A 17,043-nucleotide genomic window follows, 5' to 3' on the forward strand; every position below is an offset into this window, starting at 1 on the left:
GAAGACTTCAATATTTCAATATAGTCTTGAAGTATATTTGTGAGATAATTATGCTTAAATTTTTATATAAAAATAGTACATATATTTGCTTTTTCCCCCAAAAGTACTTTCACTAATATCCCATATGGTCCCTGTAACAGCCCAGAGACTATTATCCCATTTTTATTGATGAAGGAACTAAAGTCAGAGAGGCAAGGTAACTTTCATAACAACCTAGTGGCAGAGTGGGACTAAAAACTCATGTCTACTTACTTCTTTTCCAGTGCTTATGTTAGCACATGTAAAGGTTTCTCAAATTGACAATTTCCCGATTCAAATTTTCTTCATAATACAGTGAACACCTTTGCTGCTATCACTGAATAGATGACTAGGTAAATTACTATTTTAGAGTTTTTCTTTAGTTCCACATGCCTGCCTGATGAACATTCTAATACATTACCCTTTGTCATGGTATCTTTTGAGATAACAAGTGAAAATTTGCAGTTCCTTGATTTGTCATTTTCTTAATTTGCATAGTGAAGTTTCATTAAAACTCTAAATATAGTGGCGCCTGGGTGGCTCAGTTGTTAAGCATCTGCTTTTGGCTCAGGTCATGATCCCAGAGTCCTGGGATCTGATCGAGCCCTGTGTTGGGCTCCCTGCTCCGTGAAAAGCCTGCTTCTCCCTCTCTCACTCCCCCTGCCTGTGTTCCTTCTCTTGCTTTCTCTCTCTCACTGTTAAATAAATTAAAAAAAAAAAAAAAAAAAAAAACCTCTAAATATATCAGTTACATCATCTTAGTGAGAGATTAAAGAGACATGATAATAAATGATGGTCCTTAGAAAAGCTGATTCTAACCTATGTTTCCTTTTGAAACATAGGTTTTAGCAGTTATGAACTTAAAAGTAATATAATGATAGAATTGCCCAGTGTATATAGAATTCTAACACCATTCTATTAAGGCTCTGAGAGCTTGAGTTCAAGGTTTAGTGTAATTATTCATAAAGAAGTTTTTATATCTGATGCCATGATAAAATCTGCAGTGTTTCATTATTTGGTATTCTCCTATTTAAATTTTACTGTTAGTAGAGGGGATTGCAGAGATTATTCATTTCAGCCTTCTGGTTGGCATCTTCTAGTTGGTATCTTCCATGACATAACTGCTGCTTGAACTGTTCTAGCAAGGATGAACTTAGGTACTTTATAAGATAGTGTAATCCACTTGTGAATAATTCTGGTGGGAAATTTTTGCTCCAAGTCTAGCTCCTGTATCTTTGCAGTTATTTGTGAGTTCTGTCCTAATTCTATTCTTTCATACAAGGTAGATTTCCTGCTTAGTTCAACAATATGACAGTCCATCAAAATAGCCAGAGGCTTCTATAGTTTTCTTTGAGTCTTTCCTATTCCAGACTTGAAGTCCTTAGTTTGATTTATTTTTACTCATGTTACATGAATTGCTATCAGAAAAAAAAAATTAGAAAAAAAATTTTCTATCTGGTTATGTTTCATTTTTTTAGGGTCTTAAATTTTTCCAAATTGAACAGAGGACTTCAGAATGTGAAATGACTATATAATATGTGATGGGATGGTTCCATGCTTTATACTGGGCACTTAAATATATGCAACCTAATTTTTTTTAATTTTGAGGAAGCTACATCCCACTATTAGCTCATTCTGGACTCAAGAGTCACCTAAAGCCCCTTTCCACAAAGGCAGTGAGTAAGTTCACATCCTTTAATCTGTTCTTTTTGCAGTTGAGCTTTTTAAACAGAAATGTTTAGATTTTACAATTGCCCCATTATATTTCATCTTCATTGAGTTCATTATTGTAGTGTTTAGTAACATTTAACACACTCATGTGTTTTTAGCATACTAACTGTCTCCCAAGTACGAATAATTTGAGGGCTTCTTAACTAACAGGTATTTTATTCTTATTTACTATATGTAGAGCACTAGATATATTTCTTTTGTTTATGGTATTGATAGTTTGGGGGGACCACTTTAGAAGTTTATTCTGATTAAAAGTTCCCGTGAATGTCCTAGTTAACTTAGAAAAAGAAGAGGAACTTGCCCTGCCCCATGTTATAGTATTATAAAACACTTCAGTAATTGTGAAAACATACGATACTTGTTTAAGAACAGACAGATAGGCCACTGGGACAATATAGAGACTCAAGAGCCAGATTCATTTATATGTTGAGAACTTATAAGATGAAAATGGCATTTGATTTATTTATTTATTTTAACATTGCTCTCAAAGTCATGACTGTGAGATCAAGACCTGAGCCGAGATCATGAGTCGGACACTTAACCAACTGAGCCACCCAGGCACCCCAAAAAATGGCATTTTAAATTGATCGGTTATGTATAGACTATTTAGTAGATGGTGTGGGACCACTGGCTTACTATATGGAGAAAAATAAAATAGAGTCCTTATATAACACTGTTTATAAAGAAAGACCTCAGATGGATTAATGGCCAAAATAATACAGATAAAACTATATACAGATAGATAGATATAAAACTATATATAAATAACTATATATAGACAAAACTATAGTTGATAAAACACTTTGTGATTTAGTATTAGGAAAGTAATTCTCTTTTTTTTTTAAGATTGATTTTATTTATTTGAGAGAAAGTGAGAGAGCATGAGCGGAGGGGGAGGGGCAGAGGGAGGGGGACAAACAGACTTCCCACTGAGCAGAGAGCCTGACGCAGGGCTCAAAAGCATGAAACCATGGGGCACCTGGGTGGCTCAGTTGTTAAGTGTCTGCCTTCCGCTCAGGTCATGATCCCAGGGTCCTGGGATCGAGCCCTGCATCGGGCTCCCTGCTCAGCGGGAAGCCTGCTTCTCCCTCTCCCACTCTCCCTGCTTGTGTTCCCTCTCTCGCTGTGTCTCTCTGTCAAATAAATAAGTAAAATCTTAAAAAAAAAAAAAAAAAGGCATGAAACCATAAGGTGAAAAATGATTCATTTGAAGATACAATATTAAGGATTTCAGTTCGATTAATACATAGATATTGTTAACAGGCAGATAACATTTGGAAGATATTTGCAGTAACTAAACCTGTTAATAAATTAATATCTGGACTATCAGGCTATCAGAGAAACTCCTTCAATTCAACAAGAAGACTGGGGCCCCAATAGAAAAATGAGCAAAGGAAACAACAGGGAATTAACAAAAGAAACAGGCACATGAAGGAATGCTCAAATTCATTAGTAATAGAAATCCCAATTAAAATTTTAGTTTTACCTGCTAGGCTAGCAAAAAATGCAAAGTAGAGCTGGATAATACCAAATCTTGTCTGGGATATGGGGAAATAGGAACCTCCAGGAATGTAGATTGTATAGCCACTCTGGAGAGCAGTTTGGCCGTTCTTCATCATTTGGTTGATAAAATTCACTTGGACCTAACAGTTTTGTTCCTGGGCATATAGCCAGAGATTAATTCTCATACAAGTCCATAAAGGGATATAGTAAGAGATACTGCATTGCACCATTGTTTTTGGTGGCTGGCAGTTAAAGTCTGCATTGTTGGGTGAATGGATAGACAACATATGGAGCACTTTGCATCAATCAGAAACAATGAACTAAGTGTCCCACAGAAATATGAATACATTTTAAAAACCTAGTGCCAGAGGATAAAGGTGGGAATATAAGCAAACAGAAGGATGTTCATCAAACACATTAGAAGAAATAACTTATTGGGAAGAAGAAGAGAGCTTAGGAAATGGAGGTGGAAGGAAAGAAGAGAGGTCTCGTACAGATGAATGGTTAAAATAAGCCATGAATCCAGGAGTATGATTAACTTAACTTTTTTTATCTGGGACATAAAAGTTGGGTTTGTACTCATTTGGCAATGATATGTAAATTGGGTTGGAGAAGAAAAGATTAAAGGCATAAAAAACAAGAGACTTAAAATCCATCCAGGTACTGGAACATGAGGTTATAATTTAGGATGGTGGTAATTGGGAATGAAAAGTAAAGGACTAATGTGAGAAATACTGCAGAGGTGAGGTCAGCAACTAATTGGATGAAGAGATGAGCCAGGTTTTGAATCTCGGTAAATGGGGAGAGGGAGGCCCCAGTAAAGAAGAGCAACAAATAGGATAACCAGAAAACATGGGGGAGATACGTTGAATTCAGCTTTAGATTCCATTGGAGGTTCTAGCAGTTTATTGAGGTAGATTGTCCACTGTTAGAACATTCATGAAGAATATAATGTGCTAGATATCGAAACAGAACATTTTTTATCCCTACGTTGTTTTAGCACAGCTATTTTAATCTCCTCCAACCATTTTGATCTTTAGAGTGGTTTGATTGGATTGCCAGGATTTGGTAAGCTTAAAGTTATACCAATTTACTGTTGAGTAAAAATGACAAAATAGTCAAAACGTTCTGACAAATTAGATCTGTAAAGTTTCACCTAAGCAACTGGACTTGTTGATAATGGCTGCAGAAGAAAATTGTAAATGGCAGAAAATTTTGAAAATCTGTTTTGTATGTAAAAATGGATGTGAGTCAAATCTTTTTTGTAAAATTTACTCTAAAAGAGGCTTAATCTTGATTTAAATAGTTACAGCAGAGTGAAATTGAAGAGGAAAAATAGAAATTTTGAGCATGTAGAGAATTGCTCTTAAGTATCAAGTCAGCTCAATTATTTTGTATCAGAGAATGCCTTTATCTCTCCTTTCTCTCCTCCCTACCCATAGGCTAGAATTGAAATTTTTTTCCCGTTCTTTTAAATGTATTGTAAATTATACCAGTAATATGTAAGTATACTCTCATCATAATATATTTTGATGATGTAGACAAAATAAAAAATTGTTCTTCATTCCTCTCACCAGAGGTAACCACTGTATCTATTTGGTACATATCCTTCTAGATATCTTTCCACTGCTTTTACAAGTAATGTGTGTATAAAAATAAATGTTGAGTTGTGGATATTTTGTATTACTCTCACTACAGTCTAATTTTTTTAATGTAAAAGTCTTGAGTATCTTTCCATGTAAGTATATATTGGACAAAAATGTTTGCTGGGGGAAAACAGGTTTTGGAATATTCTTACTGGCTAGATAATATTTTAAGGATGGGGAAAGGGGTTGAAAAGGATTGGGGGGTACAAGTGTGTTTATTGCTCTCAAGAATCTCACAGTCTAGTAGAAGTGAAGTATACAATAATTATAATACAGTGGAGTAAATGTTCTAATAGATATATGTACTAGGTGGTATTTGAGCACGGAGTGAAGAGCATCAAACTCTTTGATAGAGAAGTGCATGTGTCAGGTAGTGCTCAGAGATGGTAAGAGGGATTTAGGATCATTTTCTAAGGATAATATTTTGCGGGTTTACTGAGGCCCAGAATGAGTAAGTAATTCACTGGATTCATTCTTTTATGCCTTTTGTGAAATTCATATCCCTTGCCAGAAATCAGTCTTTCTGGTATCCTAAGGTATGGTCCTGAAAGCAATACCTTTATCAGTATGATTGTCTTTTAGAATTTTGGCAGCTTTAAATAGTGCAAGAATTACTTTATTTTGTATTTTGTATTTCATCATGCAAAGGATTATGTGAATCTATTTTTTCCCTTTTTTAGGGAGGTGGTTGACTCAATGGTTCAGCATTTTAAAGTGACTATATTTGGGGACCGTAGACCAGTTTATGATGGAAAAAGAAGCCTTTACACAGCCAATCCACTTCCTGTGGCAACTACTGGGGTAAGATGCATTCCTTTATTGAAAAGCTATTCTTTTGCAATATCTCCCTTTATTTTTTATTTTTATTTATTTACATTTTTATTTTTTGAGAGAGAGATTGAGTTGGGGGAAGGGGATCTCAAGCAGGCTCCACACCTATCATGGAGCCTGACACAGGGCTCGATCCCATGACCTTGAGATCCTGACTCAAGCTTAAACCAAGAGTCGGACACTCAACCAACTGAGCAACCCAGGCACCCCACAATATGTCCCTTTAAATGCATTTATTACCATTATATTATAGTCCATATATACATAAGAGTGTATTATTTATCTTTTTATTTTGAAATAATTTTATTTTTTTCCAGTTTTTTTTTAAGATTTTATTTATCTGAGAAGAGAGAGCAGGGGAGAGGAGGGAGGGGCAGAGGGAGAGAAAGAGGGGTGAGCGGACTCCCTGCTCAGCAGGGAGCCTGATGTGAGGCTCAGTCCCAGGACCCTGGGATCATGACCTGAGCCGAAGGCAGATGCTTAACCCACTGAGCCACCCAGGCACCCCTTGAAATAATTTTAAACATACCGAAAAGTTGTAAGAATCAAAGAACTCATGTAGACCTTTTACCCAGATTCACTAGTGTTCCTTAACTTTTACCACATTTGTCTTATCATTCTTTCTTTCTTTTGTTGTCTTTATAGATATTTATATACAGCGAGATACACATACATACTTAATTTTTCCTGAACCATTCAAGAGAAGGTTGCATGTGTCATGCCCTTTAATATCTATTTCCTAAGATCAAGGATAAAAATCATAGTACAATTATCCGCTCTACTAAATTTTTCATCAATATACTTTTATCTAATCAACAACCCGTATTCCAGTTTTGTCATTTGTTCCACTGATGACTTTTAGCATTTTTCCCCCTCTAGTACAAAATTCAGTCCAGGTTCATGATTGTATTTAGATAACACGTCTTTTTTTGTTTTTTTTTTAAGATTTATTTATTTAGGGGTGCCTGGGTGGCTCAGTCAGTTAAGCGTCTGCCTTCGACTCAGGTCATGATCCCAGGGCCCTGGGATCGAGCCCTGCATCGGGCTCCCTGCTCGGCGGAAAGCCTGCTCCTCCCTCTCCCACTCCCCCTGCTTGTGTTCCTGCTCTCACTAACTCTCTATCTCTCTGTCAAATAAATAAATAAAAATCTTTAAAAAAAAAAAAAAAAAAGATTTATTTATTTATTTATTTGAAAGAGAGAGCAAGCACATGAGCAGGGTGGGGAGGGGCAGAGGGAGAGGGAGAGATTCTCAAGCAGATCCCCATCGAGAACGGAGCCCAATGCAGGGCTCACTCCCACAAACCTGAGATCATGACCTGAGCTGAAATCAACAGTCAGATGCTTAACCCACTGAGCCACCCAGGTGCCCCAAGATACCACATCTTTTTAGTCTTCTTTATTCTGGAACAGTTTCCCAGCCTTTTTCTTTTCCTTTCATGACATTAACATGGTAGAAGATTACAGATGAGTTGTTCTGTAGACTGTCCCTCAATCTGGGTTTGTCTGGTTTTCTCTTGATTAGATTCTGATTAAGCATTTTTGGCAGAAATAATTACACAAGTGTTCTTTCCTTATCAGTGGATCATATCAGGAGGCGTTAATATGTATTTGTTCCATTAATGGTGATATTAAGTTTGATCACTTGGTTAAGGTACCAGCTAGTATCTGCCAGGTTTCTCCTGTGAAGTTTTTCTTTTTTCTCTTTATGTTTGTGAGGAGATTTTATTTTATTTTATTTTATTTTATTTTTTTAAGATTTTATTTATTTATTTGAGAGAGAGAATGAGATAGAGCGAGCATAAGAGGGGGGAGGGTCAGAGGGAGAAGCAGACTCCCTGCCGAGCAGGGAGCCCGATGCGGGACTCGATCCCGGGACTCCAGGATCATGACCTGAGCCGAAGGCAGTCGCTTAACCAACTGAGCCACTCAGGCGCCCCTGGAGATTTTATTTTTAATTGTGGTAAAATACACATAACATAAAATTTACCATCTGAGCCATTTTTAATGTACATTTTAGTGGCATGAAGTACATTCACAACCATCACGACTGTCTATCTCCATAACTCTTTTTATCTTATAAAACTGAAACTGTACTCATGAAACACTAAGTCCCCATTTTCCCCTCCCCTCAGCCCCTGGCAGCCACCATTCTACCTTTTGTCTCTATGACTTTGACTACTCTCAGTGCCTCATCTAAGTGGAATCATACAATATTTGTGTTTTTGTGACTTATTTCACTTAGCCTTATGTCCTCAGAATTCATCCATGTTGTTGCATGTGTCAGAATTTCCTTCCTTTTTAAGGCTGAATAATATTCTATTGTGTGTATATACCACGTTCTGTTTATCCATACATCTGTTGATGAACACCTTTTGGCTATTACAAATAATGCTGCTGTGAACATGGGTGTACAAATATCTCTTTCAGTTCTTGCTTTCAGTTCTTTTGTGTATAAGTAGTAATTCTATTTTTAACATTTTGAGAAATCACCATACTGTTTTCCACAGTGGTTGTACCATTTTACTTGCACACCAGCAATGCACAGGGGTTCCAAATTCTCTACACCCTTGCCAAAACTTGTTGTTTTCTGGGGGTTTTTTTGATTGTAACCATCCTAATGGGTGTGAGATTATATCTCACTGTGGTTTTGATTTGCATTTCCCTAATGATTAGTGAGTTGAGCATCTTTTCATGAGCTCATTTGTGTACCTTCATCCTTTGCTCATTTTTTAAATTGGGATTAGTTATTGTTGTTGTTGAGTTTTAGGGATTCTTTATATATTCTTATCAGATACATGATTTGCAAATATTTTCTCACATTTTGTAGGTTGCCTTTTTTTTCACTTTGTTGATCATGTCCTCTGATGCACAGAAGTGTTTTTGGTTTTGTTTTTTGTTGTTTTTTGAGTAGGCTCCACACCCAGGGTGGGGCCCAACATGGGGCTTGAACTGACGACCTTGACTGAGATCAAGACCTGAGCTGAGCTTAAGAACCGGATGCTTAACCTACTGAGCCACCTAGGCGCCCCTAAAAAGTTTTTAATTTTGATGTGGGAAATACTTTTTTTTTTTTTTTAAGATTTTAAAAATTTGTTTATTTTAGAGAGAGAGTGCGAGCCAGGGGGTGGGGGGCAGAGGGAGAGAGAAAATCTCAAGCATACTCCCTGCTGAGCAGGGCACCCTATCTATGCAGGCTCAGTCTCATCACCCTGAGATCATGACCCCAGCCGAGATCAAGAAGAGTTGGTCACTTAATCAACTGAGCCACCCAGGCTCCCAGATATAGGAGATACTTTAAGGATCCTGTTTCTCATTAGATTTTTAAGTAATTGATGCTTCTTGCTTGGAAGGATTATTACTATGTAGTAATGGTGATTTTCTAATTCTGTCATTCCTTCTACATTTATTAGTTGGTATTGACTGTAACGGAGAGCATTTTCTTTTCCCTAATTTATTTATCCTTATTTATTTCACTGCCCCAGTTGTCCCAGATTTGGCCATTGGGAGCCCCTTTAAGCTGGTTCCTGTTTCCTTTTTACACTACACACTTTTTTTGAGTACTTCCTTACTTTCTGGCACAAGATGATCCAGGCTCCTCTTATGTTTTCCCTGCTGCAGCCATGCAACTGGCCCTTTCTCAAAGGAGCAATGGTGTCTTTTAGTTGGGGGATGCAACTTAGAAACCAAAATCTGGGTATGTATTCATGCTGCTGGGGTATAGGTGTTTCTAAAATGGACAGAGATCAGAAATAAAAATATATAAATAAGCAAATAAAAGAGACAATATATAATAAATATTATGTGTCATAAAGTGAACCTACCATAATAAGTATCCTACACAAGTACTACTTACTGTGTAATATACAATATATATATATATAGGAAATCATGAGTTCAAACTGATCCTTTAAGTTTCAGTTTATCTCCCCAGGATTCTTCCTCTACTCCCCACATTGCATATTTGTATCTTCCTTCTTTTTTGAACCTCAAAACATCACTGCCTTTATTCATTTGTTCAATTTATAAAACATTTATAAAATCCTTTCAGAATTGCTACACCATACCACCCACCTCTCCTCCACACCCCCAATTGAGAATATATTCAGTATACCGTGTTCAAGAGTTCCTTGCATTAATATTTTCTTTTTTCCCTTTTTTCAGTGTGGTTAGGTTATTCATTTGAAACACATTTGGTTTCATTTGATTTTGTTTATATTTTAATTTTTTCACTTCATCCTTCTTGATTTTATTTTTAATTTTTTAACTGATAAAACTTTATTTAAAAAAAAAAGCTTTATTTAATATGGTTCCAGAAATCAAAACTGTACTGAAAAATATACTCAGTATTGTTATTCCTCCTTTATTTCTTCCAGTCTGTTTCTTCCCATCCTTTGAAAGTAACCAGTTTGTTTCTGGTTCATGCTTCTTGTGTTTCCTTTTGCAGAAATAAGATAAATGTATATTTTCCCATTTTCTCCTTTTTCACACAAAAGATGGCATACTATTTGTAATCTTGTGTACTTTGCTTTTTTTTGCTTAACAGTATAACGGAGATTATTGATTTAGCATTGAGGTTGGTTTTTTATATTTCCTCTGTTTTTTCTTAAATATCTTTTAAAAATAATTGTACTTATCTTTTTCAACTTATCAATTATTTCCCCATCAACAGGTAGATTTAGATGTTACTTTACCTGGGGAAGGTGGAAAAGATCGACCTTTCAAGGTGTCGATTAAATTTGTCTCTCGGGTGAGTTGGCACCTACTACACGAAGTACTGACAGGACGGACCTTGCCTGAGCCACTGGAATTAGACAAGCCAATCAGCACTAATCCTGTCCATGCCGTTGATGTGGTGCTACGACATCTGCCCTCCATGAAGTGGGTGCTTCTGGCTTTCTTTCCTTTTTAGATTTTCAGTGTGAAGGCTTTCTTCCCAAGAGTGGGTTGTGCAAGCCTCCTTTGATTAACCTTCACATGTTGTATGTTTTGATTACTTCATTTAAAGAATAGCATGCATAAAAGTTCATTGACAGAAGAAGTAAGTTACAGAAAAAATTCTGATTTTTGAAAGTGAATGCACATCATTAAGGTAGCTATTCTAGTGTGGATACCTTTTAGAAAAATGTCCAACCTTTATCTTAGAAGCTGTAAATCTTGAATAACTGACATATTTAGTTAAGTCCCCTTGTTCTAAAGGTAATTTCATTGTTTATACAATAATATCAATTTGTGTTGAAATTGCTACTCTCTTAATCACACTATCACCTCACAAGTGTATGTTTGTATTTGTGTGCCTGTATAGGATCAGTGTGTCTTTTTAAAGAAAAATATATTTTGGAAACACATTTATAGAAATAGCCTTTCGATCAATATTTATTTACTCTTTAGCATTTCCTAAGGTTGGAACTGGTGTTTCTTTTCATCTGTTTCTAAGAAAGTATTTTAAATAAAATTTATTCTTAACCAAACTAACATTAGTTTAAGGATGATAGAATTTCAGTAAAGGATGCTGATGGTTTTGGTTTTGGTTTTGGTTTTCATTTAGAATGGCTGCTTTCTGCTTTCACAAATTTGGAAAATATTTAGTTTCATATATTCCTAATGATAAGTATCATTAGGATAAATTAAGTTTATGTGCTCTAGACTCCCCTATTCTGCAAATTTAAATACCTGTATGGGAAGGAAAGGACTGAACATGACATTTTAATTTTTGTAGATATACGCCTGTGGGGCGTTCCTTTTTCTCAGCTCCAGAAGGATATGACCACCCCCTGGGAGGGGGCAGGGAAGTATGGTTTGGATTCCATCAATCTGTTCGACCTGCCATGTGGAAAATGATGCTTAATATTGATGGTAAGGGAACTAAAACCGTATTCTGTAGTGGGTAGTTGATTCCTGTATTGCACGCATGCATCTGTGCATGTGTGTGTGTATGTGTGCAGTTTATATATAATTATATGTACTGGTGTCTTGGAAGTAATATTTGGACACATATTAAGACAGAGTTGAAAAACCTTTGTGTTTTTATTACACTTTGTTTAGAAAGCCTTTACACAGAAGTTGTCCTGGAATGCTACTGAGCATGAAGTAAGCACATTAAAGCATATATAAAAGCCTTGAGATGATTATCTGAACAATCTCACTTTTGTCCTTTTAACTCTTAAGTCAGTATTTCATTATGAAATGTTTTAAAAGAAAAGTAGTCTGTTGGTCATGGTGACCCCAGGTGTTAAACCTACTACTGATGCTTATAGTGGTGTTAATTGCATTCTCATTTTTGGCTCATAAATATTTTTGAGCATATATAAAAGTAGGGAGAATAGTATGATAAACTGCCACCTGTGTGCAAACTGTCAAGAATTTTCCACCTTTCCTTAAACTTTCTACATTTACTCCTCTAAGTCAAATCCCAGATAGCAAGTTATTTTGTCTCTACTACTATAGTATGTACCTCTAAAAAAAAATGGGTGTTTTCTTACACAGTCATAATGCCATTATCGTATTTAAGAAAATTTTGTATAAGATCCACGTATCATGTTTGGCTGATAATGTCTTTTAAACAGTAGTCCCATTTCCTTCTTCTTGTTTTGTTTTGTCTTTAATGCCATTGGTTAGAGAAACTCTGCCACTTGTCTTGAAGAATATTAAAAAATCCACATTTGTCTTTTGTTCTTGTGGTGTCATTACCTTATTGCTCTGTCCCCTGTATTTCCTGAAAATGAAAGTTGGCCCTAGAAGTTTGATTCAATTCTGGTTCAGAATACTTCATACATACTTCATATTGTATCATATTAGGAGGCACACAGTATCTAGTGGTTCCAATTTTAGTGATACTAAGATTGTTCTGTAGGTTCAGAGATCAGTAGGCCTGATCTCTCCATTGTAAATCTCCCAGTCAACCTTTCAATTACTAATAATCCATTCAGTAATCATTTGTTTCACTAGCGATTACCAAGTGGTATTTTTTCTAATTCTGTATTTATTAGTCTTTGATAGCTTTTTTGCTTTCTGACACAGGAGGATATTTCAGGCTCGTCTTATATTTCCTACCCTATACCTGGAATCAGCCATTCCTTCAGGGATCCCTAGATCTTTCCAGATCACTACATAGTTTCTGCATTGTTTTCAGTTGCTTCTGCTATTGTGGAAATGTCACCAAGGAGCTATATCTCAGAAGTCCTCTTTTGATGTACACGAGGGCTGTTTTCTTTCCCATTTCAGAACATCGTTTCCTATATATGTAGATGTATCTTTAGGATAGATTTCAGGAGGGAAGATTAATGGGTCAAGGGCAAACGTATTTGCAATTTTGATCATTATTGGCAGATTGTCCTCTGTAGAGGTTCTAAATATTGTGCATCAGTGAATGAGACTACCTGTTTTGTTGCCACTAGAAGTGTCAAGCTCTAGATTCTATTAATTGGATTTGCAAGAAATCATTTCCTCATGTACTTTTATTTTGCATTTGGCCATATTTTCACATGTGTAAGGGTCACCTTATTTCTTTTTTTATTAGCTGTTTGTTTATGTCTTTTGCCCTTTTTTCTGTTGGATTTTCAGGTTTCTCATTTACTGAGAGCTTTCTAAATTAAGGAGATTAGCCCCTTGTGTTAGGAATTGCATTTATCCCTGATTATTTGTCTTTTAACCTTTGGTACAGTCTTGTTTTTGTATTTTGCCATGTAGAAATTTGTGTCTTTGGGGGTGGGGCGATGGTAAATACATATACACAAACACTTTAATGTAGTAGCCAATCGTTTCTTTTATGACTTGCAGTATCTTATAGAGCTAGTCTCAAATTTCTCTTCAGGCTTTTCTAGGCTATTCTTATTTATGTTACCATGTAAGCTGTAGAAACACCAGTGGGTGTGGGAGGATGGGCTGTTATTTTTATTGAAATCTCATTACATTTATAAATTGTTAGGACAGATTGGCATCTTTAAGATACTGAGTCTTTCTGTCCAAGAAAACACTGTACCTTTCTATTGGTGCAAGATTACTTTTGTTTCCTTCAGGAGTGTTTTAAAGTTTTCCTCACGTAAAAGTTGCACATATCTTGCACATATTCCCCCCCCTTTTTTTTTTTTGCTATGAAATGGATTTATAGATTCTAACTGGTTATTGTTTACATACATAAAGGCCTTTGACTTCTGTATACCTTTTTCTCTCTGCCTTACTGAATTCCATTTTTTTTCTTCTTATGTTAATCCCCATACATTACATCATTAGTTTTAGATGAAGTGTTCCATGATTCATTGTTTGTGCATAACACCCAGTGCTCCATGCAGAATGTGCCCTCCTCAATACCCACCACCAGGCTAACCCATCCTCCCACCCCTGAATTCCATTTTTGTTTATAGTAGTTATTCAAGTGATTTTCTTGGCATTTCTAGGTTATAATCATTTCATCTACAGATAGTGATAGGTTTACCTCTTCCTTTGGATTTTTATACTTTTGATTTTTTTCTTATCAGATTATATTGACTAATTAGTGTTAAGCAGTAGTGATTAGTGGGCATCCTCTTTTTATTCCTTACCATAGAAAGGAATGCTTCCAGTGTTTCTACATTAAGAATGATATATACAGGGCGCCTGGGTGGCTCAGTTGGTTAAGCGACTGCTTTCGGCTCAGGTCATGATCCTGGAGTCCCGGGATCGAGTCCCGCATCGGGCTCCCTGCTCGGCAGGGAGTCTGCTTCTCCCTCTGACCCTCCCCCCTCTTATGTGCTCTCTCTCTCTCATTCTCTCTGTCTCAAATAAATAAATAAAATCTTTAAAAAAAAAAAAGAATGATATATACATATATGTATGTATATGTATAAGAGCATCTATTGATTCCTATTTTATTAAGTACTTTTAATTAAGAAAGGATGTTGAATTTTGTCAGATTTCTTTTTAGGAACAGTGGAGCTAATGATACGATATTTCTTGTCTTTTTAACAAACATTGAACCAGACTTGTGTTTCTGGATTCTTTTCATGTGATACTGTATTCTGCATGCTAATATTTTACTTTTTTAATCAAAATGCAAAAGTAAGTTTGATCTGATCTGTAATCTTTTTTTGTGTAATCTTTTTCAAGTTTTGAATTAATCTTTTATCTCATAAAAAATTTACAAGTTTTCATTTTCTAAGATGTACAAGTTTTTAAATTGTTAGCTCTTTTAAGATTTGGTAGAATTCTATAAAATCTTGTGGAATGGTGTGTTTTGTTTTGCTTGATTGGTAGTAGCTCTTTGAAAACTTCCATTTATTTTGTGAAAATCAATTTGTTTAGGCTCAGTTTGGGGTTCAATTTTGGTAGGTTACATCTTATTAGAAAATTATTTTATCTGTATTTGATTTTTTAGAGAGTTTTACATAGTTTCTTATTTTTTGAAATTGTGTCTACTTCTCTGGTGTCCCCCCATTTCTTATTTTGTGTATTTGTGTTTTGTCCGTTTTACTCTTGAGAAGACAGTAGTTTAAATAACTGGTTTCAACACCCTCTCCCCCAAGCCACCTGGCAAAATAGCTTTTGAAACTTTTTTTTTTTAGCTCTCTGTTTTCTAAATTCTTAATTTCTGCTTTTAGCTTTATAAATGTTTTCCTCTACTTTTTTTCTACTTTGTTACTTTAGTTGTTTTTCTGACTTTTTGAGCTATATTAGTAACTCATTTACTTTCATTTTTTTAATGATGAAATTATTTAAAACAATGAATTTTCTTCTGATCACTATTTTAGCTACATCCCAAAGCCTCTAATATGTAGAAGTTTTATTATTGTCTAGAAACACCACAAATTTCATTTGTATTTTCCCTGTTCTCCAAATGATGATTCTGAGAGACTTTTTAAATTTTCAGATTGAAGATCTTTTTATTTTCTAATTTTGTTATAAATTTCTAGTTTTGTGGGTTGTTAATCAGAGAATATGGCTTGTATTTCTCCTTTTAGAATTTGTTGAGGTATATTTTGTAGTCTAGGGGTGCCTGGGTGGCTCATTGGGTTAAGTGTCCCAACTCTTGGTTTCAGATCAGGTCATGATCTCAGGGTCATGAGATTCAGCCCTGCATTAGGCTCCGTACTCAGTGCAGAGTCAGCTTGAGACTCTTTCCCTCTGCTCCCCCCCCCCCCTTTGCTCCTTCCCCTGCTCACAGGTGCACGAGCTCTCTCTCTCTCTCTCTCTCTCTCTCTCAGGAAGGATTTGTTGAGGTATGTTCTGTAGTCTAATACATAGTCAATTTTTGTGAAAGTTCGATAGCTATTTGAAAATACATACATTCAATTATTAGGGTAGAGTTAAATGGATATTCATCAGTGCTTACCATTTTGGTTATGTTGTTTTAGATAATTTCTGAGTTATTTTTGTTTGCTTGTTCTCTCAGACTGGGAGAAAAATTTTTGAATTCTATTATTACTGTGTTTCTCCTAATATCTCCTGTGATTTCTACTTTCTTAATGTTGCTGCTATATTATTAAGGGCTTATATATACCTTTTTTCTTCATTGTGAATTTTACCCTTTACAATGATAAAGTGACTTTCTTTTTATACTTTGAGCTAAAAGTCTGCATAATCTAATGAAAGGATTACAATCCATGTATTTGTGAACCTTATCCTATCTGTTAACTTTTCCTTTCCTTTACCTTTTTTAATACTTTGTGAATCACAGATCTGTCTTGGAGACTGCATAGAATGGTTTTGCTTTGTGGGTCAGTCTAAAGCTTTTTTTCTGTTAATGGATGAGTTAAGCTGGATAGATAGGAAGGACATACATGCTTGGTCTTAGTTATGTCACATCATTTTATATTTTCTGATTATATGTGTTCTTGAAACTTCCAAGTGGTCTGTGTGCTTTTTAAATAATAGTTTTGATATTAAGAAGGGTTATTTTTCCCACTAGTGGTAAACCTTTATACTTACACCTTCATATAATACTCCTGTTTCTTTTTTTTTTTAACTAATTTTTTTTTTTTGAAGTGTCGTTGACACACAATGTTACATTAGTTTCAGGTGTACAACATGGTGATTGGACAAGTTTGTATAATATGCTATGCTAACCACTCATCTTTCTCTCTCTTTTTTTTTTTTTAGATTTTATTTATTTGAGAGAGAGAGAGAGATAGAGAGAGCACAAGTGAGGAGGAGAGGGAGAAGCAGGCTCCCCGCAGAGCAGGGAGCCCAGTGTGGGGCTCGATCCCAGGACCCTGGGATCATGACCTGAGCCGAAGGCAGACGCTTAACCAACTGAGCCACCCAGGCGCCCCTCTTTCTCTCTTTTAAAGCAGTGTCTTTTTTCCTTAATAAGTAACAATTATATTAGCTTTTTTCTCTTC

The 17,043-nt window shown here is 35.7% G+C and overlaps 1 protein-coding gene across 1 annotated transcript in view; it reads left to right on the forward strand.

Annotated features, from left to right (window-relative positions):
• The window catches only part of LOC110574889 (protein argonaute-3), a 124,099-nt gene that overhangs the window by 39,290 nt on the left and 67,766 nt on the right, over positions 1–17,043 (forward strand). Inside the window, exons 3-5 of the mRNA XM_021683695.2 lie at positions 5,579–5,699; positions 10,401–10,609; positions 11,448–11,584. Coding sequence (XP_021539370.1) covers positions 5,579–5,699; positions 10,401–10,609; positions 11,448–11,584 — 467 coding nt within the window. The remainder of the gene's footprint in view (positions 1–5,578; positions 5,700–10,400; positions 10,610–11,447; positions 11,585–17,043) is intronic.

The sequence above is a fragment of the Neomonachus schauinslandi genome, chromosome 4, assembly GCF_002201575.2.
Source record: "Neomonachus schauinslandi chromosome 4, ASM220157v2, whole genome shotgun sequence".
In the NCBI taxonomy this organism is placed as follows: Eukaryota; Metazoa; Chordata; class Mammalia; order Carnivora; family Phocidae; genus Neomonachus; species Neomonachus schauinslandi.